The sequence below is a fragment of the Lissotriton helveticus genome, chromosome 6, assembly GCF_964261635.1.
Source record: "Lissotriton helveticus chromosome 6, aLisHel1.1, whole genome shotgun sequence".
In the NCBI taxonomy this organism is placed as follows: Eukaryota; Metazoa; Chordata; class Amphibia; order Caudata; family Salamandridae; genus Lissotriton; species Lissotriton helveticus.
The window spans coordinates 1,806,423,271-1,806,440,361 of record NC_136067.1 but is presented as its reverse complement, the minus strand read 5'-3'; the positions used below and the strand labels follow the sequence as shown (position 1 = coordinate 1,806,440,361).

At 43.3% G+C, this 17,091-nt stretch overlaps 1 protein-coding gene across 5 annotated transcripts in view; it reads left to right on the top strand.

The window, feature by feature from the left end:
• Positions 1–17,091, top strand: part of MTA3 (metastasis associated 1 family member 3) — a 771,323-nt gene that overhangs the window by 190,630 nt on the left and 563,602 nt on the right. For all 5 annotated transcript variants that reach the window (XM_078649696.1, XM_078649694.1, XM_078649692.1 and 2 more), the window contains exons 5-6: positions 8,160–8,223; positions 10,244–10,361. In XM_078649696.1, the coding sequence (XP_078505822.1) occupies positions 8,160–8,223; positions 10,244–10,361 (182 nt within the window). The remainder of the gene's footprint in view (positions 1–8,159; positions 8,224–10,243; positions 10,362–17,091) is intronic.

Genomic DNA, 17,091 nt, shown 5'->3' with positions numbered 1-17,091 from the left:
TCGGTGTATATTTTTTGAAAATGGTGAGGTATTATGGGATCAAGAAACTATGCGATAGAGAATGGACCGATATGTTTAAATATAGCGACCTGTTAGTTTGTCTTGGTCATACTGGGAAATCTTTTCCCAGTAATGCAAAGGAGAATAATGGATTCTCTGTTTTATACTAGGGCTATAGATTGCAGAGCGAAACTGGGAAATCTTTTCCCAGTAATTCAAAGGAGAAAAATGGATTCTCTGTTTTATACTAGGGCTATAGATTGCAGAGCGAATACTGCTGTGGGCTTTTAATCGTATTTTTATAACAACAACTTCGTAATTAGATATAATATGAATATAATTAGAGATATAATAGGCACTAAAAAACATGTCCCTCATAAACATTGTAACTACGGACATATTTTTTCATTACAGATGGAACTTATCATGGCTCCTAAAAGCTCTTATTAAACGTGTCCAACTGATTTCTAAATGGAACTTTTGCACAAAAACTACATGGACCAATCTTCGCATCTACAATTTTAGAGGCTTCAAGGTAAGCCTGTGTATGATGAGAAGCGTATCGTTGGATTTGATCTAAACAATTGCTTAGCAATATTGCTGAGAATAATCGTCTAAATATGTTCACATTTTGGTTTTACATGGTTAAAAGACCGACTTTTAATTATTGATTCGTATGAATCTACGCCACTCACCATACCAATTTTCTTTGGTAAGTGTGATCATACAACTTTAAGGCAGTTATTAGCTTAGCATACAGCTTATTATTTAATTCAACAAAAATCCAAAAAATAATCAACTTACTGTGGTAATGGGCACATTAGTATGTATACTTAAATAAAAAAAAATGTTTAATAGCATTAAGGGGTATGTGGTGGTCATCTTGGAAACCTTTTTTATCCATGCTTGGAAACAAATTGGGGAAATGCAAACGGTTTCCCCTATTGCTATCAGATATTATAAAGCTATTTCATGGAGTAGGGTGACCACACATAATTCATTCGTGTGACATGTATTGGAACATATTTATATTGTGTGTTGATATTCATTTAAGCAATTGGACAGCCATTATAACCTGGGTATAATATTTAATAATAATGATGGTACACTTGGAATGCTCTAAATTAGAACATATGATAATGATGTATACATTTTTGTAAATGTCAAAGGTGGCCCTTAATGTATTATACTGATCTATTGCTATAATTTGTATACAAATTACAGCCTTGAAAAAGCCCGCGTAGGGCGAAACGCGCGTCGGCTGTGACGATGTGGCAAGAAAGAAATCAATAAATAAGAATACTGAATATTAATGGACTTTGTACTCTTTGAATATCTTTGTGGACTCGAAGAACATTGAAATTATTGGATGATCTGATTTGAATGTCAATTGGATAAAAGCAACGAGTAGGGATGTGCACTGGTACAATTTTTCTATTTATATGGTTCATGAAACTCTACCACACTTTGAGTGGGTAGAATATCGTGGCTAAATTGCTTAAGGGTGAATAAGCATGTTATCAGTTGAGCACTCCTAGAATGGTGATCTAATTCTTACTGTATATACTAATAACAAGGGAAATATTCAATATTGATGTGCTGATCGTAGTAAGCAAATTCACCTTTTGTTCTTTTGTGGATGCCATTGGCATTGGACTCAACATCATAACATTCATCTGTTAGTGGAACACCTCCCTGGAAGAGGCAAAGATTTTGCCAACAGTCTCAGCAGATTGCAGCAACAAGTCCACAAGTGGGAATTCCACCTGTGATTCCTCCTCCCTTACTTCCACAACTGGGGATATCCACAAATAGATCTGTTCGCAACCACGCACAAGGCAAAAAGCACAATCTTCGCCTCCAGGTTCCCACACCCACTAGCAAATGTAATGCTCCATGGATAAATTGGTCAGGGATATTTGCCTATGCTTTCTTGCCGCTCCCTCTTCCATTTCTGGTTTGGAAGCGCAGGCAAACATCTATCCCACTCATACTAGTGTCTCCCACATGGGCCTGAAAGCCCTTGTTCACAACACTGGCAGAACTATCAGTAGTTCCTCACTAGAAGGTTCCCCTCAAGGCAAACCTTCTCGTTATGAACCATGGAGAAATCAGGCACCCAAATCCCTAGGAACTCACCTAGAAATGTGGCCCCTTTGTCATAGAATCTGGTTATCTCAAACTCACACCTAAATGTATGAGCATTCTCAAAGAAGCTCACAGGCCTACTACTAGAGCATGCGATGCAGCGAAATGGAAATTATTGTCATAATAACAGTATCAATCCATTTAATGCTACAATATAAAGCATTGTCTGCTATCTTCTGCATATACAGCTCTCTAGCCGTGCATTTACATTCATAAGGTTACATCTGGCTGCAGGCTGCCTATCTGCAAAATAGATAACATCTGTCTTTGTTCAAAGTACCAGTCATCAAAGCCTTTATGGAAGGTCTCGAGTGATGTCACACCCGGTTCCACCTGCACCTACCTTGAATCTTAACATTGTTCTCACAAGACTTATGGGCCCACCATTTGAACTGCTACATAACTTCTCCCTTAAATATCTATCTTGGAAGATAGCTCTTTTAATTGCTATACCTTCACTCAGATGTATTAGTAAGCTCCAGGGACTAACCTTAGAAGGGCCATTCTTCCAGCTCCACAAAGAGAGGGTGGTCCTTCGCACCACCCCAAAATTCCTTCCAAAAGTTCTCACAATACCACCTTAATCAATCAGTTGACTTATCTGTGTTCTTTCCTCAACAAGACTCGGTTGCTGAAAGGGCTCTCCATAGATTAGATGTTAAGAGAACCCTTATTTACTACATTGATAGAACTAAGACTTTCTCAAATCCAAACAGCTCTATGTTGCTTTTTCGCCCCCTCATAAAGGAAAGCCCATATCCAAATTAGGCATTGTCAGGTGGTTAGTTAAATGCATTCACACATTACATTAAACCTACACCCCCTAGAGCACACTCTACTCGCATGAAAGGGGCTTTTATGGCTTTCCTGGGCAATCTCACTAAACATTTTTGTGTGGATGTTTTAGCATGCCACCAAGCTGATGTAGGTCATGCAGTGCTACATACACTCTTTCAAACAACTATAACACCCACAGGTTAGCCATAGCTTTTGGAGGGCACTGCTATACAGTTTATGCAAAGAATATGTATCTACAGCCAGGCATGCCTCGAACGGATTATGTTACATACCTGAAAGCATCTGTTCTTGGCATGTTGTGCTGTAGATTCACATGTGCCGCCCTCCTTTCCGGACACCTGTGTCCATTACTGTTCCTTTACCTTTTCATATGCATAGACATCTATATACTTACACTTACTTTACACTACATTCTCACCCTCCTGCGGGAAAACATTCTAACAATATTCGATGCCCATGCACATGATCGCCAAGAAGAGGAGTCACTCTACCTCGTGACTCAAAAGACATCATTGAAGAAAAACAACTTGCACACATCCAGACACAACACTAAATGGCAGGGGTATGCAAAGCCTGCCTACAGTACTACATGCCAAGAACTGATGCTTACAGGGTAAGTAACTTAATCCATACTATTTTCCAACACTAGTCTCGCCTTCAGCGCAGTCAACATCTCATGCGTCCCGGTAAGGGACCTCACCCACTGTGGGACAGGGTGGCAGTCATCTTGCCAGCTGTCCCAGAAGAGCTTAGGCTGACACTACTGTGCATTATCTTAGATGGTCAAGATGCTGGAAAGTCTAACATTTTCTTAGGTCTGGACACAACCGACTGTCTGAAAAGGGCAGTCAGGGCTAGCGTAGTCCTTTGGTGGCGTGCCTGGATTCACTCCAGGGGGTTTTCATCAGTTGTTTAGCAGTCCCTTATGGGCATGCCCTTTGATGGCTCAAAATTGTCTGGGGTAAAGACTGACTTAGCTTAGAGACATTTAAGAGAGCAAGACCCCCCCCTCCCTCTCTGTGGGACTAGCTCTGCTTGCTCAGCAGTTCCCCGAACAACATTCCTTTTGAATATTTGATAGGGAATATGTGGAGAGGCAGCATCAATTTGTGCCACAGTACTAAGATACCTCCCAGTCCTTTCAGGGTAGAGGCCAGGGAGCAGGCCAACATCATACAGGTCCCCCATGGGCAAGTACTAGACAAACCCCAGCACCTTTCCTGCTGCCTCAAAAACGCTTTCATTTGTCCTTTGGGGCACACCATCACCCAGTATGAGGTAGAATCACCTTTCACATTCACTGATGGAGGAGTATCACCTCAGACCAATGGGTACTCCAGATTATGGAGCACGGATACTCTCTACCTGTCCTATCCAATGACACCCACAACACAACATCTTCCAGAAGACCACTTGTCCATACTCCAAGGACAAGTTCATTGAATTTTGGCCACCTGAGCTATAGAGAGGGTGCTTTTAAAAGAGATCAAGACTGGTGAATACTCAGTTATTTCCTGGTGCTGAAAATCGAAGGTTGGCCTCTGTCATATCCTAGATCTGTACCCTTTGAACTCCTGAAGAACAAGTTAATGATGCTCACTCTGACCCAAGTTGTCTGCCATGGAACCAGGCAACTGGATTACAGCACTGGACTTGCAGGACACATGTTTTCAATGTCTTGTCCTACAGTCCCTCAGACGTTACCAGCGGTTTTAGGTGGGCCAAGAGCTTTTTCAATTCCCCATGCTTCCTTTTGGTCTCACAGGGGACCTCAGATGTTCACAAAGGTAATGGTAGCAGGTGCATCCCATCAGCGGAGTTTGGTAATACCATCTTCCCATATTGACTACTGGAGGTGGGCTCTACCCAGGCAGCCGTAAACCACCTCCCGATGACAACCACACTGTTGCGGTTATTGGGCTTTTCCATAGGTCTCCGCTAACTCCTTCACAAAGGCTTCCTTTCATTGGAGCCATTCTGGATACTGTGCTTTTCTGGGCCATCCCTCCTCCTCAATGAGTCTAGGACATTAAGGCTATGATCCATATGTATCAACCGTTTCCCTGGGTCTCCGTGAGAGCAGCTGTGAGGCGTCTTAGCTTCTTGGCCATGCCAGGTGACACATGTGGGCTCAACACCAAGGGGACTTTTCAGAGTCCGTATACTTGTCGAAGGAGACTACAAAAGACCTGCAGTGGCAGCTGTTTGACCTTATTTCGATCAGAGGCAGGCTCCTTACTCCATTGAACAGTTGTGACTAATGCATTGTTGCTGGTTTAGGGAAGCCGTTTGACAGAGATGGAGATCAACGAGCAATGGTTTTAGTTGCAATCTCACACCCATATCCGATTTCCTGAGTTGAGAGTGACTTGTTTGGCTCAGAAGATGTTGCTCCTGACCATCAAGGGTCAAAAGGTAATGATTCTCACCGGCAGCGTGACCAACACGTGGTATTGCAACAAACAGGGCAGAGTAGGGTTGTGGGTCCTGTACCAGGAGGCTCTGCTCCTCTGAGGTAATCTTACTGATTGCCCAGCACCTGGCAGGATCTTTATATGGCAGGCAGACAAACGTAGTCAACATTGCCTACCGGTTAATGAATAGCAATTACTTTTGGAGGTGGCACTGGGCATCTTCCACCAATTGGGAGTACTCTGTGTTGATCCATTCGCCACCAGAAAGAATGTGCGGCGTCCAAAGTTTTATTTTGTTTGCTGGCGTTCCCAAAGCAATCCTCCGTCAGAAATGCCTTCCACCAGTATTGGGAGTCAGGAGTCCAATATGCCTTTCTGCCCCTTCCATTCATGCTCCGAGTGCTGAAAAAGATAAAGGGAGATCAGGCCAAAGTAATTCTAGTGGTCCCAGAGTGGGCAAGGAGAGTGTGGTACCCGGAACAGCTGGCAGTGAGCATTTGTCTTCCGATCTGGCTGCCACTTCAGGAGGACCTCCTGTCGCAACAGCAGGAGTGAGTCTTGCACCCAAGCCTTCACAACTTACACCTTCATGTGTGGAGTTTCAGTGGTGAATGCTGATTATAGATTTTTCTCCTGAAGTAGTTGATGTCATCTTGGCAGCCAAGTGTTCATCCACAAAATTTGCCTGTGCAAGGAGCTGGGAGAAGTTGGTTGCTTGGTGTTTTTTCCATTGCATCCGACCCCTAAATACAGTTAGCAGATATTCTGTTTTGTTTGCTCCAAACCCTGCAAGGCCTTGCTGTGGCAACAGTTAAAGATTACCTTTCTGTCCGTTTGGACCTTCCTATATTTACCTGATCAGCCATCTTTTCTCAAGTTACCTGTTGTGATGCTTTTCATTCAAGGGCCGATTCACATGTTGCCACCACTGTTTGAGGTGCACTCCCGTCGAACCCATTCACAGTTGTGCTCTTCGTCTTTTAACTACTAAGACTGCTTTTCTCATTGCCATGAAATCAGCTAGGCAAGTGAGTGAACTCAAGGCTTTGTCAGTAATTATACCATATACCTCTTTCTTTCCGAGACAAATTAGTGCTAAGGACACAATCGGCATTCCTGCCCTGGGAATTCACACCCTTCCACATAGGGCAATCCATCACCTTGCTAGCTTTCTATGCACCGGCCAGTCTCTCAAAGGAGAAAGAGCTTCTCCACCACCTTAACCCTAAGAGGGCAGTTATTTTATTTTGCGTCTTATAAAGCACACATATACCCCAAAGGGTTTCCCGGCACAGGCCCCAAGTAGAGACATGCAGCCCCTAATCTGAAATTAAAAAGTTTGTTTCTGTATAGACAGAACCAGAAACTACGGACAGAATGACCAACTGTTTTTCAGTTTCTCTAATGCTAAGAAAGGCACAGTGGTACAGAAGAGCACAATTTCGAAATGGATTGTGTTATGCATCAAGATCTGCTATAGGCTGGCCAAGAAACAACCCATAAAATGCATGCACTCTCAATCCACCTGAGCGAAGGTTGCTGCCACTGCATTGGTGTGCCAATCTTGGACATTTGCCAAGCTGCAACATAGGCGCATCTCCACACGTTCACTGAGCATTACTGCCTGAACACCCAGGTTTGGCAGAATGGGCACTTCGCCAAACCTTTACTGCAGGATTTCTTGGTCCGAGCCATTTCACAGACCCATCACCTGAGAAGGTGTACTGCTTTGGGATCTATTCAGAAGATGCAGAATCTGCAGTAAAGATCTCTATCAGAATTACAGGTTACTTACCTTCGATAATGGCTTTTCTGGTAGAGACTGTCTAACCCCAGATTCTTCACCGGCCCTCCCACCTCCCTGTTCTGTGGAAATATTTCAAACAGTCCCATAATTTGATGCCTAATCTAATGATCGGCACACTGTCCAATCTAATTTCCACAGCACTGTGTCTAACAGCATGGACCGAGATCTGAAAAACTTACATGAACGTGTGGAGGTGGCACATGTATTGGGGGCCCACAGTCACATATGTGGCAGGAGATATGACGTTGCGCCGTATAGTACCACCTTACGACGTGCAAGGGAATTGCTACATAAGTTTCCGGATCTAGTCTGGCGCCTGGGGAAAGTCATAAGGTGGGGAATCTGTGGATAGTCACCTACCAGAAAAAGTATAACCAAAGTTGAGTAACTCGTTCTTTAGGATTTATCTGTGAAGATGATGATGAGGAAGTAATGTTGTGATTATTTAGCAATTAAATGGTCTTCCTGACCGTCGTTATGGCTCACCCCGTGTTTCTGAATGTCTTACTTTAAATTTGAACAAGTGAGCTTTGGTAGTCCACATAGAAGTGTAGTTGTATGCAGTCTGCCGGTAGAGGCCTGCCAAAGAAGAGCCTAATTTCCTTTGTGATTAGTTGTGGAATGGAGAGCCTGCCTTTTAAACCGCTCACACCTCATTTTCTCCAAGGACTAGAATGAGAACGATTGAACTGGGAGGGATCAGATTCGAGGCAGTCTTTTACTTTTCACAGGATCAATGGACCTTGTCCATAGTGGCTTCCCTGGATTTTGTCAAACAATAATGCCTTTTTGTTGTGGCTATGAAGTGTCAATAATTAATTGCCATGTTGTTAGTCTCAGCTCATATTATTTCCAGAAGGAAGGAGTTATGTGGTGCCTCTTAGCTGAAATGTGTTCTTTTTTTTTCAGTTTTTTTTTCCAGTTCCTGTTTTGTCTTCATAATCAAAGTCTTGCAAACGCTTTCTTAATGTAACTTATTTTCATGTTTATAGGGGGAAATGCAGTGTTGCTCTTCTGAATGAGACGGAATCAGTCTTATCATACCTCGATAGAGAGGTAAGATATTACCATTTGTTCTGCTTAATAAAAATAAGTAACCCATCTTGAAATATACAGTGCTCGTAAACTGCACTTTTAAAAGGAACTCAAGTTGTGTATTTCTAGAAAGCAATGTTTTTTCCTTCTTAGGTCGAGCAATAGTGATGACCTGTTGTAGCTGTCTGTGGGGCTTTGGCAAACTCCCCCATTGCCAAAATGGCTGTTAGCTGCAGCTGTCAGAAATGCTGGCTTATTTTTGGTCCGTTTCTGACAAAGTCTCTCTTTTGTTTGTTTAGCTCTCTTTCCGGCGATTTCACTCTGAGAACATTTTAGTTGCCCATCACACAGTACAGAGTGTGATTGCACTCTCTTCAGTTCTCCCATCTGGATATGCATTGCTTTTTATTGTAATTTTAAATAGCGCAAACTCGACCCTATGTCTAGGTGACCCAGAATTTTCTCTCATTGAGGGAGCTTTTGGGCCCACTCCAGTGAATCTTGCCTGGCAGGCCTCTTTTATGAAGGCAGGTCTCCAGGTTTCCAGTCCCTGGTTTCCTTAGAGAAGGGCAGCAGTATTTCCACTACTGGGCTACCACCTAACCAGCCTTATGGATCTGGGAAAATCAACAAACCCCAGATATTTCTGAAAACGACCAATACCAGAAGGTGTGACTTGCATGAATACGTGACTACATTGCCCACAAGTATCACATATTGTTAATAAAAAAACTTGCCCCATATTTATATACTGGTAAACTTTAAAATCTAGTGACCGTGATGAGTCTTACCAATCTTCAATGCCACAGTCCCCTTGATAAGTGTTACCCTACATATGTGGGGTGAGCATACCACACTGCCAGGGCTGGACTGGGAACCAAAACTGACCCTGGCAAAGTGCTCGGCCGCCCTCACTCCCCCCGCGGGGGGGGTGGAGGGTGGGTGGGGGTGCGATGTCAAGCTGACCAGTCCGTTGTGGAGAAGTCGTCGATCATCTCCTGCGTCGGCATCAAAGGGCAATGCGTCTGTTTTCAATTGGCACAACTTCGTCACTGCATCGATTGTGTAGCAAAACAGCTGCAGAACCCACTTCATAAACCCAAAAGTGGGAGGGGGCACCTCAGGCAATGGTAGAACTCACAGAAGGCAGAGTCCAGTAGCCATAGCAGAAATTCAGGAAGTCCTCTGTGTCAGTGAGAATTCAGAAAACAGGTGGCAAGGCAGCAAGCCCTTGGAGATTCTTGGACCTAGCCCTTTTTGCAGGGTTATTCCCAAACGTTTTGCCTTCTTCCTCCAATTTTTTCTGACCTGCTTTTGGTGACTTTAGGACTCCAGGCACTTTACCACTGCAAACCAGTACCAAAGTGCATATGCTCTCTGTCTAAATTGTATTGTTGATTGGTTTATCCATAATTGGCATGTTTGATGTACTAATAACTCCCCAGTAAGTGACCCACAGGTGCCCAGGGCCTGTAAACTAAATGATACTATTGGGCCTGCAGCACTGATTATGCCACCTAAATAAGTAGTCCTGCAAACATGTCTCAGACCTACCACTGCAGTGTCAGTGTGTGCAGTTTTAAACTGCCATTTTGATCTGGCAAGTGCACCCGCTTGCCAAGCCCAATCCTTCCCATTTACTACATGTACATTGCCCCAAACGTAGGCCCACGGCAGCCCCATGGACAGTGTGCAGTGTATTTAAAAGGTAGGACATGCACTGGTGTGTTTTACATGTCCTAACGGTGAAATACTGCTAATTCTGGCAAGAAAATGCGACTTTAATAAAGTGGGCATTTGCTTGCTTAACCGTTCTGTGCCTCTGCCTGTCTGTAGAATCCATGTCTGGGTTGGCAGATGATAACCTAGTCATCTATTTCTGTTTTTCACTACATATTTTAATTACTTTGGGATTTCATTTGTGATTGTAGAGCGTTTTAAAAAGAATGTTGCAATAAACACCAATATACGTATATTATGTAAACCACCGATAAATGTATACTGTTTGTATTTATGCCAGAATATTTTCTTTGTGATTCAGGATACATTTTTTTATTCGTTGGTGTACGATCCCTCACTGAAAACTCTTTTAGCTGACAAGGGGGAAATTAGAGTGGGACCTCGATATCAAGCAGATGTACCAGACACGATACTAGAAGGTAACGATTTTCCCTATTCTTGAGTTAAACTAAGTAATTAGTATTAGCTAGGATTTCATTACTGTGTGTGTTTCTGTTAAGTCCTATAGCAACTAGGAGGAGCACCTACTCTTCCAGTTAAGAGTAGATGTTCTTACAATCTATTCTTATGGTGTTGGAGAGCTCTGTCCTGTTTGCCTTGTTAATTTTACCTGGAAACTTTCAAGAGACTCCAGCTTTCAACTACTTACTGCAAACAACAATACACAATTTCCAAGTCTTGATAACTCAACTACTGTTCTTTAATAGGTGTAAGTACATTTATACAAACAGCGCACTCATTCTTAGTTTTTTATTTGTATTTCTTGAAGGTAATTACATCCACAATTGATTCCATACACAAAACATCTATTCAATTAGAAGGGATAATTTATTTGATCTTGAGTAAATACCATTTGTTAACCTAACTTGTATTTCACTCTAAGTTGATTTATTACCATCAGCTTTCTCAAGTGTGATCAAAGAAAACCAGAAAAATACAAAAACGACTCTTATGGTCAGCGCCCAGCACTTGTGCATTGGGGTTGTATGTTTCTGTTCTATGGCCTCTGCTGGTCATCCATCACATAGATACTCAAATATTGAAAGCCTAAGGTGAGTGTTTGCCAACTTCCTGCCCATTTTAGAGCTGCATTCAGGCAGTATATGGGGTAAACTGAGGAATTGGTCTTGTTAATCACGAGGTCAGAAAAAGTTGCCAAGGATTTGGAGGGCTCTAGGTCTGGTCTCTTGTGGTTAATCTAACAACATGAGGACATCATCTGCATAATACGATATCCTACCTATTTTCCCTGGATTTCACTCCAGTCCCCTTACTAGAGCGTCTACTCTCATTGACGTTGCCAGCAGTTCTATTCCAATGGTGAAGAGTAGGGATCACAGAGGACAGCCCTTCCCCCTTCCTCTGCACCCTGGGAATGACTTGAAGAGGGTCACACTTGTGCCGGTAGGTCTTTGTACAGTAGTTGGCCTCCGTTGAGGAACTTGTGTGCAAAATTTTACTTATCCAGCAAAAGAAATGTTTATTCACAGTTGTCAAAAATTAAGACCTTGTGCAAGTTGTGTGGTATAGTGATAAGAAGTAGAGTGGACACAGTAGTAGGTTTCCAGAAGAAGTATTTATTGTAGGGGTACAGAGAGCCGTCCCACCTGGCACAGCCAAGGCACAAACAGTAACTGCCACTGAGAGAACACTCTGAGCACAGTGCTAGCCAACACTTCAGGTGTCATCACTAGGTTCTGGCTGAGCTCTGCCAGCATCACTTCACCACACTTTCGCCCTATTGACAAGATAATTCTAAAACAACGAAAAGGGGAAAGGGGCACAGAATGGAAAAGGGAAGGGTATAGAAACAAAGAAGCAATGTGATGAACAAACATAGGAGCCTACACATAATCTCATAATTTGCTTGGTCTAGCATGGACCCTGGTGCTCTTCCTGGCACCATCCCCCCGAAACATTTTTGTCAGCTTTCACAATTTCAGAAGGAAAACATGTGTCTCTGGCAACACGAGAGATGCTCCACCAGTTTCCATTAGATAACTTTACAGCATTCTTGCGGACCCCTACAATCTGCTGAGAATCAAAAAACGTAGAGGCCTTTTCTGACTGAGACAGGGTTTTCTTACTGTAACCCAGTCTCAGACACAGAGTCTGTGGGTTTCCTTCCCGATGGTAGGTTCATGATTCTTAAAACATGCCTCAGTTGATTTTTTTTTATTGGCAGACACCCACATACACTTTATGTCTCAACCTTGGCGGGAGGACTTCACCATCCAAAAAAGGGTAAACTTGTGAGGGTGCTTTTCTCTCCCTTATAAGTTCGAAAAGACTGAAATTGGTGGCAACATGAGGCGAGGTGCGGTATGACCAAACTAGATCTTTCACAGCTTGGAAAAAAAACAAGACCTGGATCTGAAATCTGCCTGGACACACACTACCACAACTCCATTGAATCTCTCTGCCTTGCCATTGCTTTGAGGGTGGTAAAGGGGGGTTCTGGTGTGCTTGATGCCACAGGAGCGCAGAAACTAATTCATCTCCTGTGAGACGAATTGGACACCATTGTCTGTAAGAATCTCCTCAGGCCCCCTAGCCTTCCCTGAGGAAATTCTTTTTCAGACAGTTGATGCCACTCTTGGAGTTTGAGATTCCGATGGGCTCAACCTCAAATCACCTGGATAGATGATCCACGAGGACTAGGAAGTATCTGAAGTTAGCGGGGAGAACATGGACAGGCCCAAGAAAGTCCATCCCCAGCCTTTGCCAGGCTCCTCCGGGAGGAGACACTGGAGATTCAACAAACACCCTCAAGGACCAACACCTTGTCATAGCATTACGTTGTGCAGAATGTATGATGTTACTTAGCATGCCATTACTTAGCATGCCTTTTCTACGCAGTTTTTAATTCGCATTATTTTAAAACGCATGCCATTACTTCGCAAAATCATAGAAAACCTTTAAAATGGCATTACTTAGCAGTACATTACTTCGCAGGTTTTTACTACGCATACAGTTTCTCTTTTCTTTTTTTACCCTACACGCCAACACTACCCTCCACGCCCCGTACACTTCCCTAAACCACTACCCCTACACTACACATACACTACAACACTACCCTTAACCCTAAAACACTACCCTACACTACACATACACTACAACACTACCCTAAGACCTAAAACACTAACCCCTACACTACACTTACACTACAACACTACCCTAAACCCTAAAACACTACCCTATACTACACATACACTACAGCACTACCCTAAACCCTAAAACACTACCCCCTACACTACACATACACTACAACACTTCCCTAAACCCTGCAACACTACACCCTACACTACACATACACTACTACACTACCCTAACCCTAAAACACTACCCTACACATACACTACAACACTACCCTAAACCCTAAAACACTTCACATACACTAAAACACTACCCTAAAACACTACCCTACAAGTACACTACGACACTACCCTAAACCCTAATACACTACCCCCTACACTACACTACAACACTACCCTAATTCCTAAAACACTACCCCTACACTACACGTACACTACAACACTTCCCTAAACCCTGCAACACTACCCCCTACACTACACATACACTACAACACTACCCTACACTACACAGACACTACAACGCGACCCTCAACCCTAAAACACTACCCCCTACACTACAACACTACCCTAAACCATAAAACACTACACCCTACACTACACATACACTACAATACTACCCTAACTACACTGCCCCACTTACCTCTCTCTCCTCGTGGTCCCTCTCTTCACCTTCAACCATGGATCCACTCTTCTCCTGCGAAGTAACGGCATAAGCGAAGTAACGGCATATGCGAAGTAACGGCATGCTAAGTAAAAGCATGTGTAGTAATGGACTATGCGAAGTAAAAGTTGCTAAGTAAAAGAATAGCAAAGTAAAAGTTGCTAAGTAATGGTTGTTTACCCATTGTGCACATTGTTTTACTAACTCGTCAATCTGGGTGTCCATCCTGGGCCACCAGAAGTCAGTTTTGACCTTCCTTTTGGTGATGGTTGCACCAAGGTTACCTGAATGAGCAGCCAAGACAATTTTCTCTCGATAACACATAGGGGGGTACAAGTTTGCCGCCTCTGACCACCTTTCCACCCTCAACCAAAAGCTCATTGCAGACCTTCCAGTACATCTGTAATTCAGGGGAAAGGCACTTCTCTTTTGGCCAGCCTTTCTTGCTCAATAAAGCAACTTCTTTAGGCACAGCATCCTTATCTACTTCCGTCACCCAGTCTTCCTCTGCGATGGACAAGCAGTCTTGGCTGATGCATGCTACAAAACATTCCTCTACCTCAGTCTCCCAGTGTTGCTTCTCTGTGTCAGAAATGGGGAGCCTAGATAAACAGTCCGCTCTGCTATTCCTTCTCCCTGAAATGTATTCTACACTGAATGTGTATTCTAAGAGTTTGGTAGACAACCTGGCTAAGCAAGCAGTAGTGCGTTTTATGTTTTTCCCAGGCAAGGTATCAACTAAGGGACAATGGTCGGTCTTGAGAGCAAAAGATCTACCCCACAAGTATGACTTTAACTTCTCGACACTCCAGACACAAGCCAGGAGCTCTTTTTCAATGACAGAGTACTTCCGTTCAACAGGCTGAAGAGTCCTGGAGGCAAAACCTACTGTGTGTTCTCTTCCCTCAGCATACTGCGATAGAACAGCTCCCAGACCATATTCGCAAGCATCCACTGCAACAACAGTTTGCCTTCCCTCCACAAAAGCCTGCAAAGCGGAAGCTTTAACAATGTGGTCCTTAATGGACTGAAAAACGTTCTCACATTCATCTGACCAATTGTGAGTTCCCTCTTTGTTCAGTAGGACTCTGAAACACTCTGTAGTTTTCGCAAAGTCCTTCATGAACATGGCATAAAACTCTCAAAGACGAAGGAAGGACATAAGCTGTTCCTTATTTTTGTGGAGTGGGCGCTTCAACATTGCTTTTGACCAAGCCAGGTCTGAGTATTATGCCATGTTACGAGATAATGTGACCTAAGTATTCAATTTCTTTTACTTTGAAGGTGCATTTACTTTTCTGTAAGGTAACTCCTCTGCTCTCTTGTACACTAAAAACGTGGTCAATGGCTAAATCATGTTCGGCCTCAGTTTTAGTGAAGATAAGAATGTCGTCTTGAAAGACCACAACATGGGGATTGTGATGAAACATTTCAGTCATGAGTCTTTGAAAGACGGCAGCTGCCAAGGCCAGGCCAAAGTGTAGATGGCAAAACCGGAAAACGCCATCCGGAGTGATGAAGGCTGTGAGGTGCTGGGACTGAGGATGTAGCTCGACTTGATGATCCAGTTTGTTGTACCATGAGGAGGATCCTACTTTTGCTATAAGGTCTTCAATATGCGGAAGGGGAAACCATCGACCCAGATGGCTTCGTTGAGGCCCCTCAAGTCGACACATATTCTCAAGTCCCCAGACCTCTTCTTAGCCAAAGCGATGGGAGGAAGCTAGAGAGTGGACTCGACCTTTTCAATAATGCCTTGGTCGCACAGAGTTTGTAGGTGTTTGGTTAGATCACCAGGGGTGTGGAATTTAATGAAATATGTACTTGTCCATGGGACAAGTAGCTTCATAAATCTACATGTCCTGTAACAAAATCCACTTGTCCCTTTGGTGCCATGTAGTGCGCCGTCAAATAATGTCTGCGAGCTCTGATAATAGCCTTTCTGGTTATGTCAGGCTAATACTATAGAAGGATTTGAATTTTGGAGTTTTTCACCAGCTCTTCTCTAATCTTTTCCCATGCTGAGAAAGGTCGGCAATCTACCCCTGACAATGGCAGAAGTCAAGTTTCTTCCAGGGCTGGGAAAAATGTGGTTGGAAAAAAAGTGAACTTGTAAACACTCAACAGATTTCCGCTGGGGCATATTCATATTTGCTCATGCTAAGATGCAATTCACAAATATTTTCTAGGACTACAGTTTCCTGGCCTACTTAAGGAAATTCATGTGAATTCATGAAAAACGGAAATCTGCATTAATACAAGGACATATATCATGGGTGCACTTTTGTGACTTTAACATCTGAGCCCCTAATTAAATCTGAGTTAACCAAGACCTTTTGTTTTTAATAAAATGCTATCTCTTCCTATCTGTGAGCTGGCTTCATTGTGTGTCACAGCATTCTGCTCTTTTACAAAGTAGTATTGTTTAGTGCCAGGAATTTCTATGGCAATGTGGCCTTTATGAGACCAAATACTAGCGGTCTAGTAGGAACGCGCTGGCATACAGCACCACGCCTACCTGATAATCCCAAGGTAGAGAAAGGAGCATAGTGTAAGCCAAGTGAGTGACCAGAAAATTAAAATACCCCCCACGTTGATCCAAAGTTCTTATGACACCAAGCTAGTGAAAAAAGTCATTGAAATCCTCGACAGAATAGCTCTATTGTCTCTTCCATCTAAGCATCTATCAATGAATCCTTTCACCCACTGATATCTAGCATTTCACCTTTACATTGGCACCCATTCATTCTTTTGTCCATTAGCCTTACACCAATCAGTTCGTCCATCCGCTCATCCATATCCAACCCTACCCATCCATCTCCAAACCCATCCATTTCAACCATCCATCCATCCTTTCGCTCATCCATACACCCTCCCTTTCACTCATCTATTCACCCTCCCTTTCACTCATCCTTCCACCCACCCTTCGACCCATCCATCAATCCATCCTTCCACTCATCCATTCATTTATCCTTTACACTCATCCATCCTTTCGCTCTCTAATCCTTACACCCTGTAACCCATCCACTCATTCACCCTTTCCTTCATTATAACATCCTTTGTCCATCCACCATCCCTGTCACTCAACCATCCCAGTCACTCATTCATTCATCCATCTAGCTATCCACACTTCCACTCACTCATCCTTTCACACACACATCCATTCATCCTTTCACATTATTTACAGATCTTTGTCTGCCGAGCTGCAGACAGAAGAGGCCCATCAAGAGCTCCACTTCTACTGTAGCTGCTAAAGCGGGGCGTTCACGAAGCCCCTGTTCAAACCTATCCTGCCATCTCCAAACCTATCGATCCAACTGATCCATCCCGCCTTCCTTTCACTCATCCATCCTTTTGCTCATCCATCCATCCTTTCACCCCACACATCCTCCT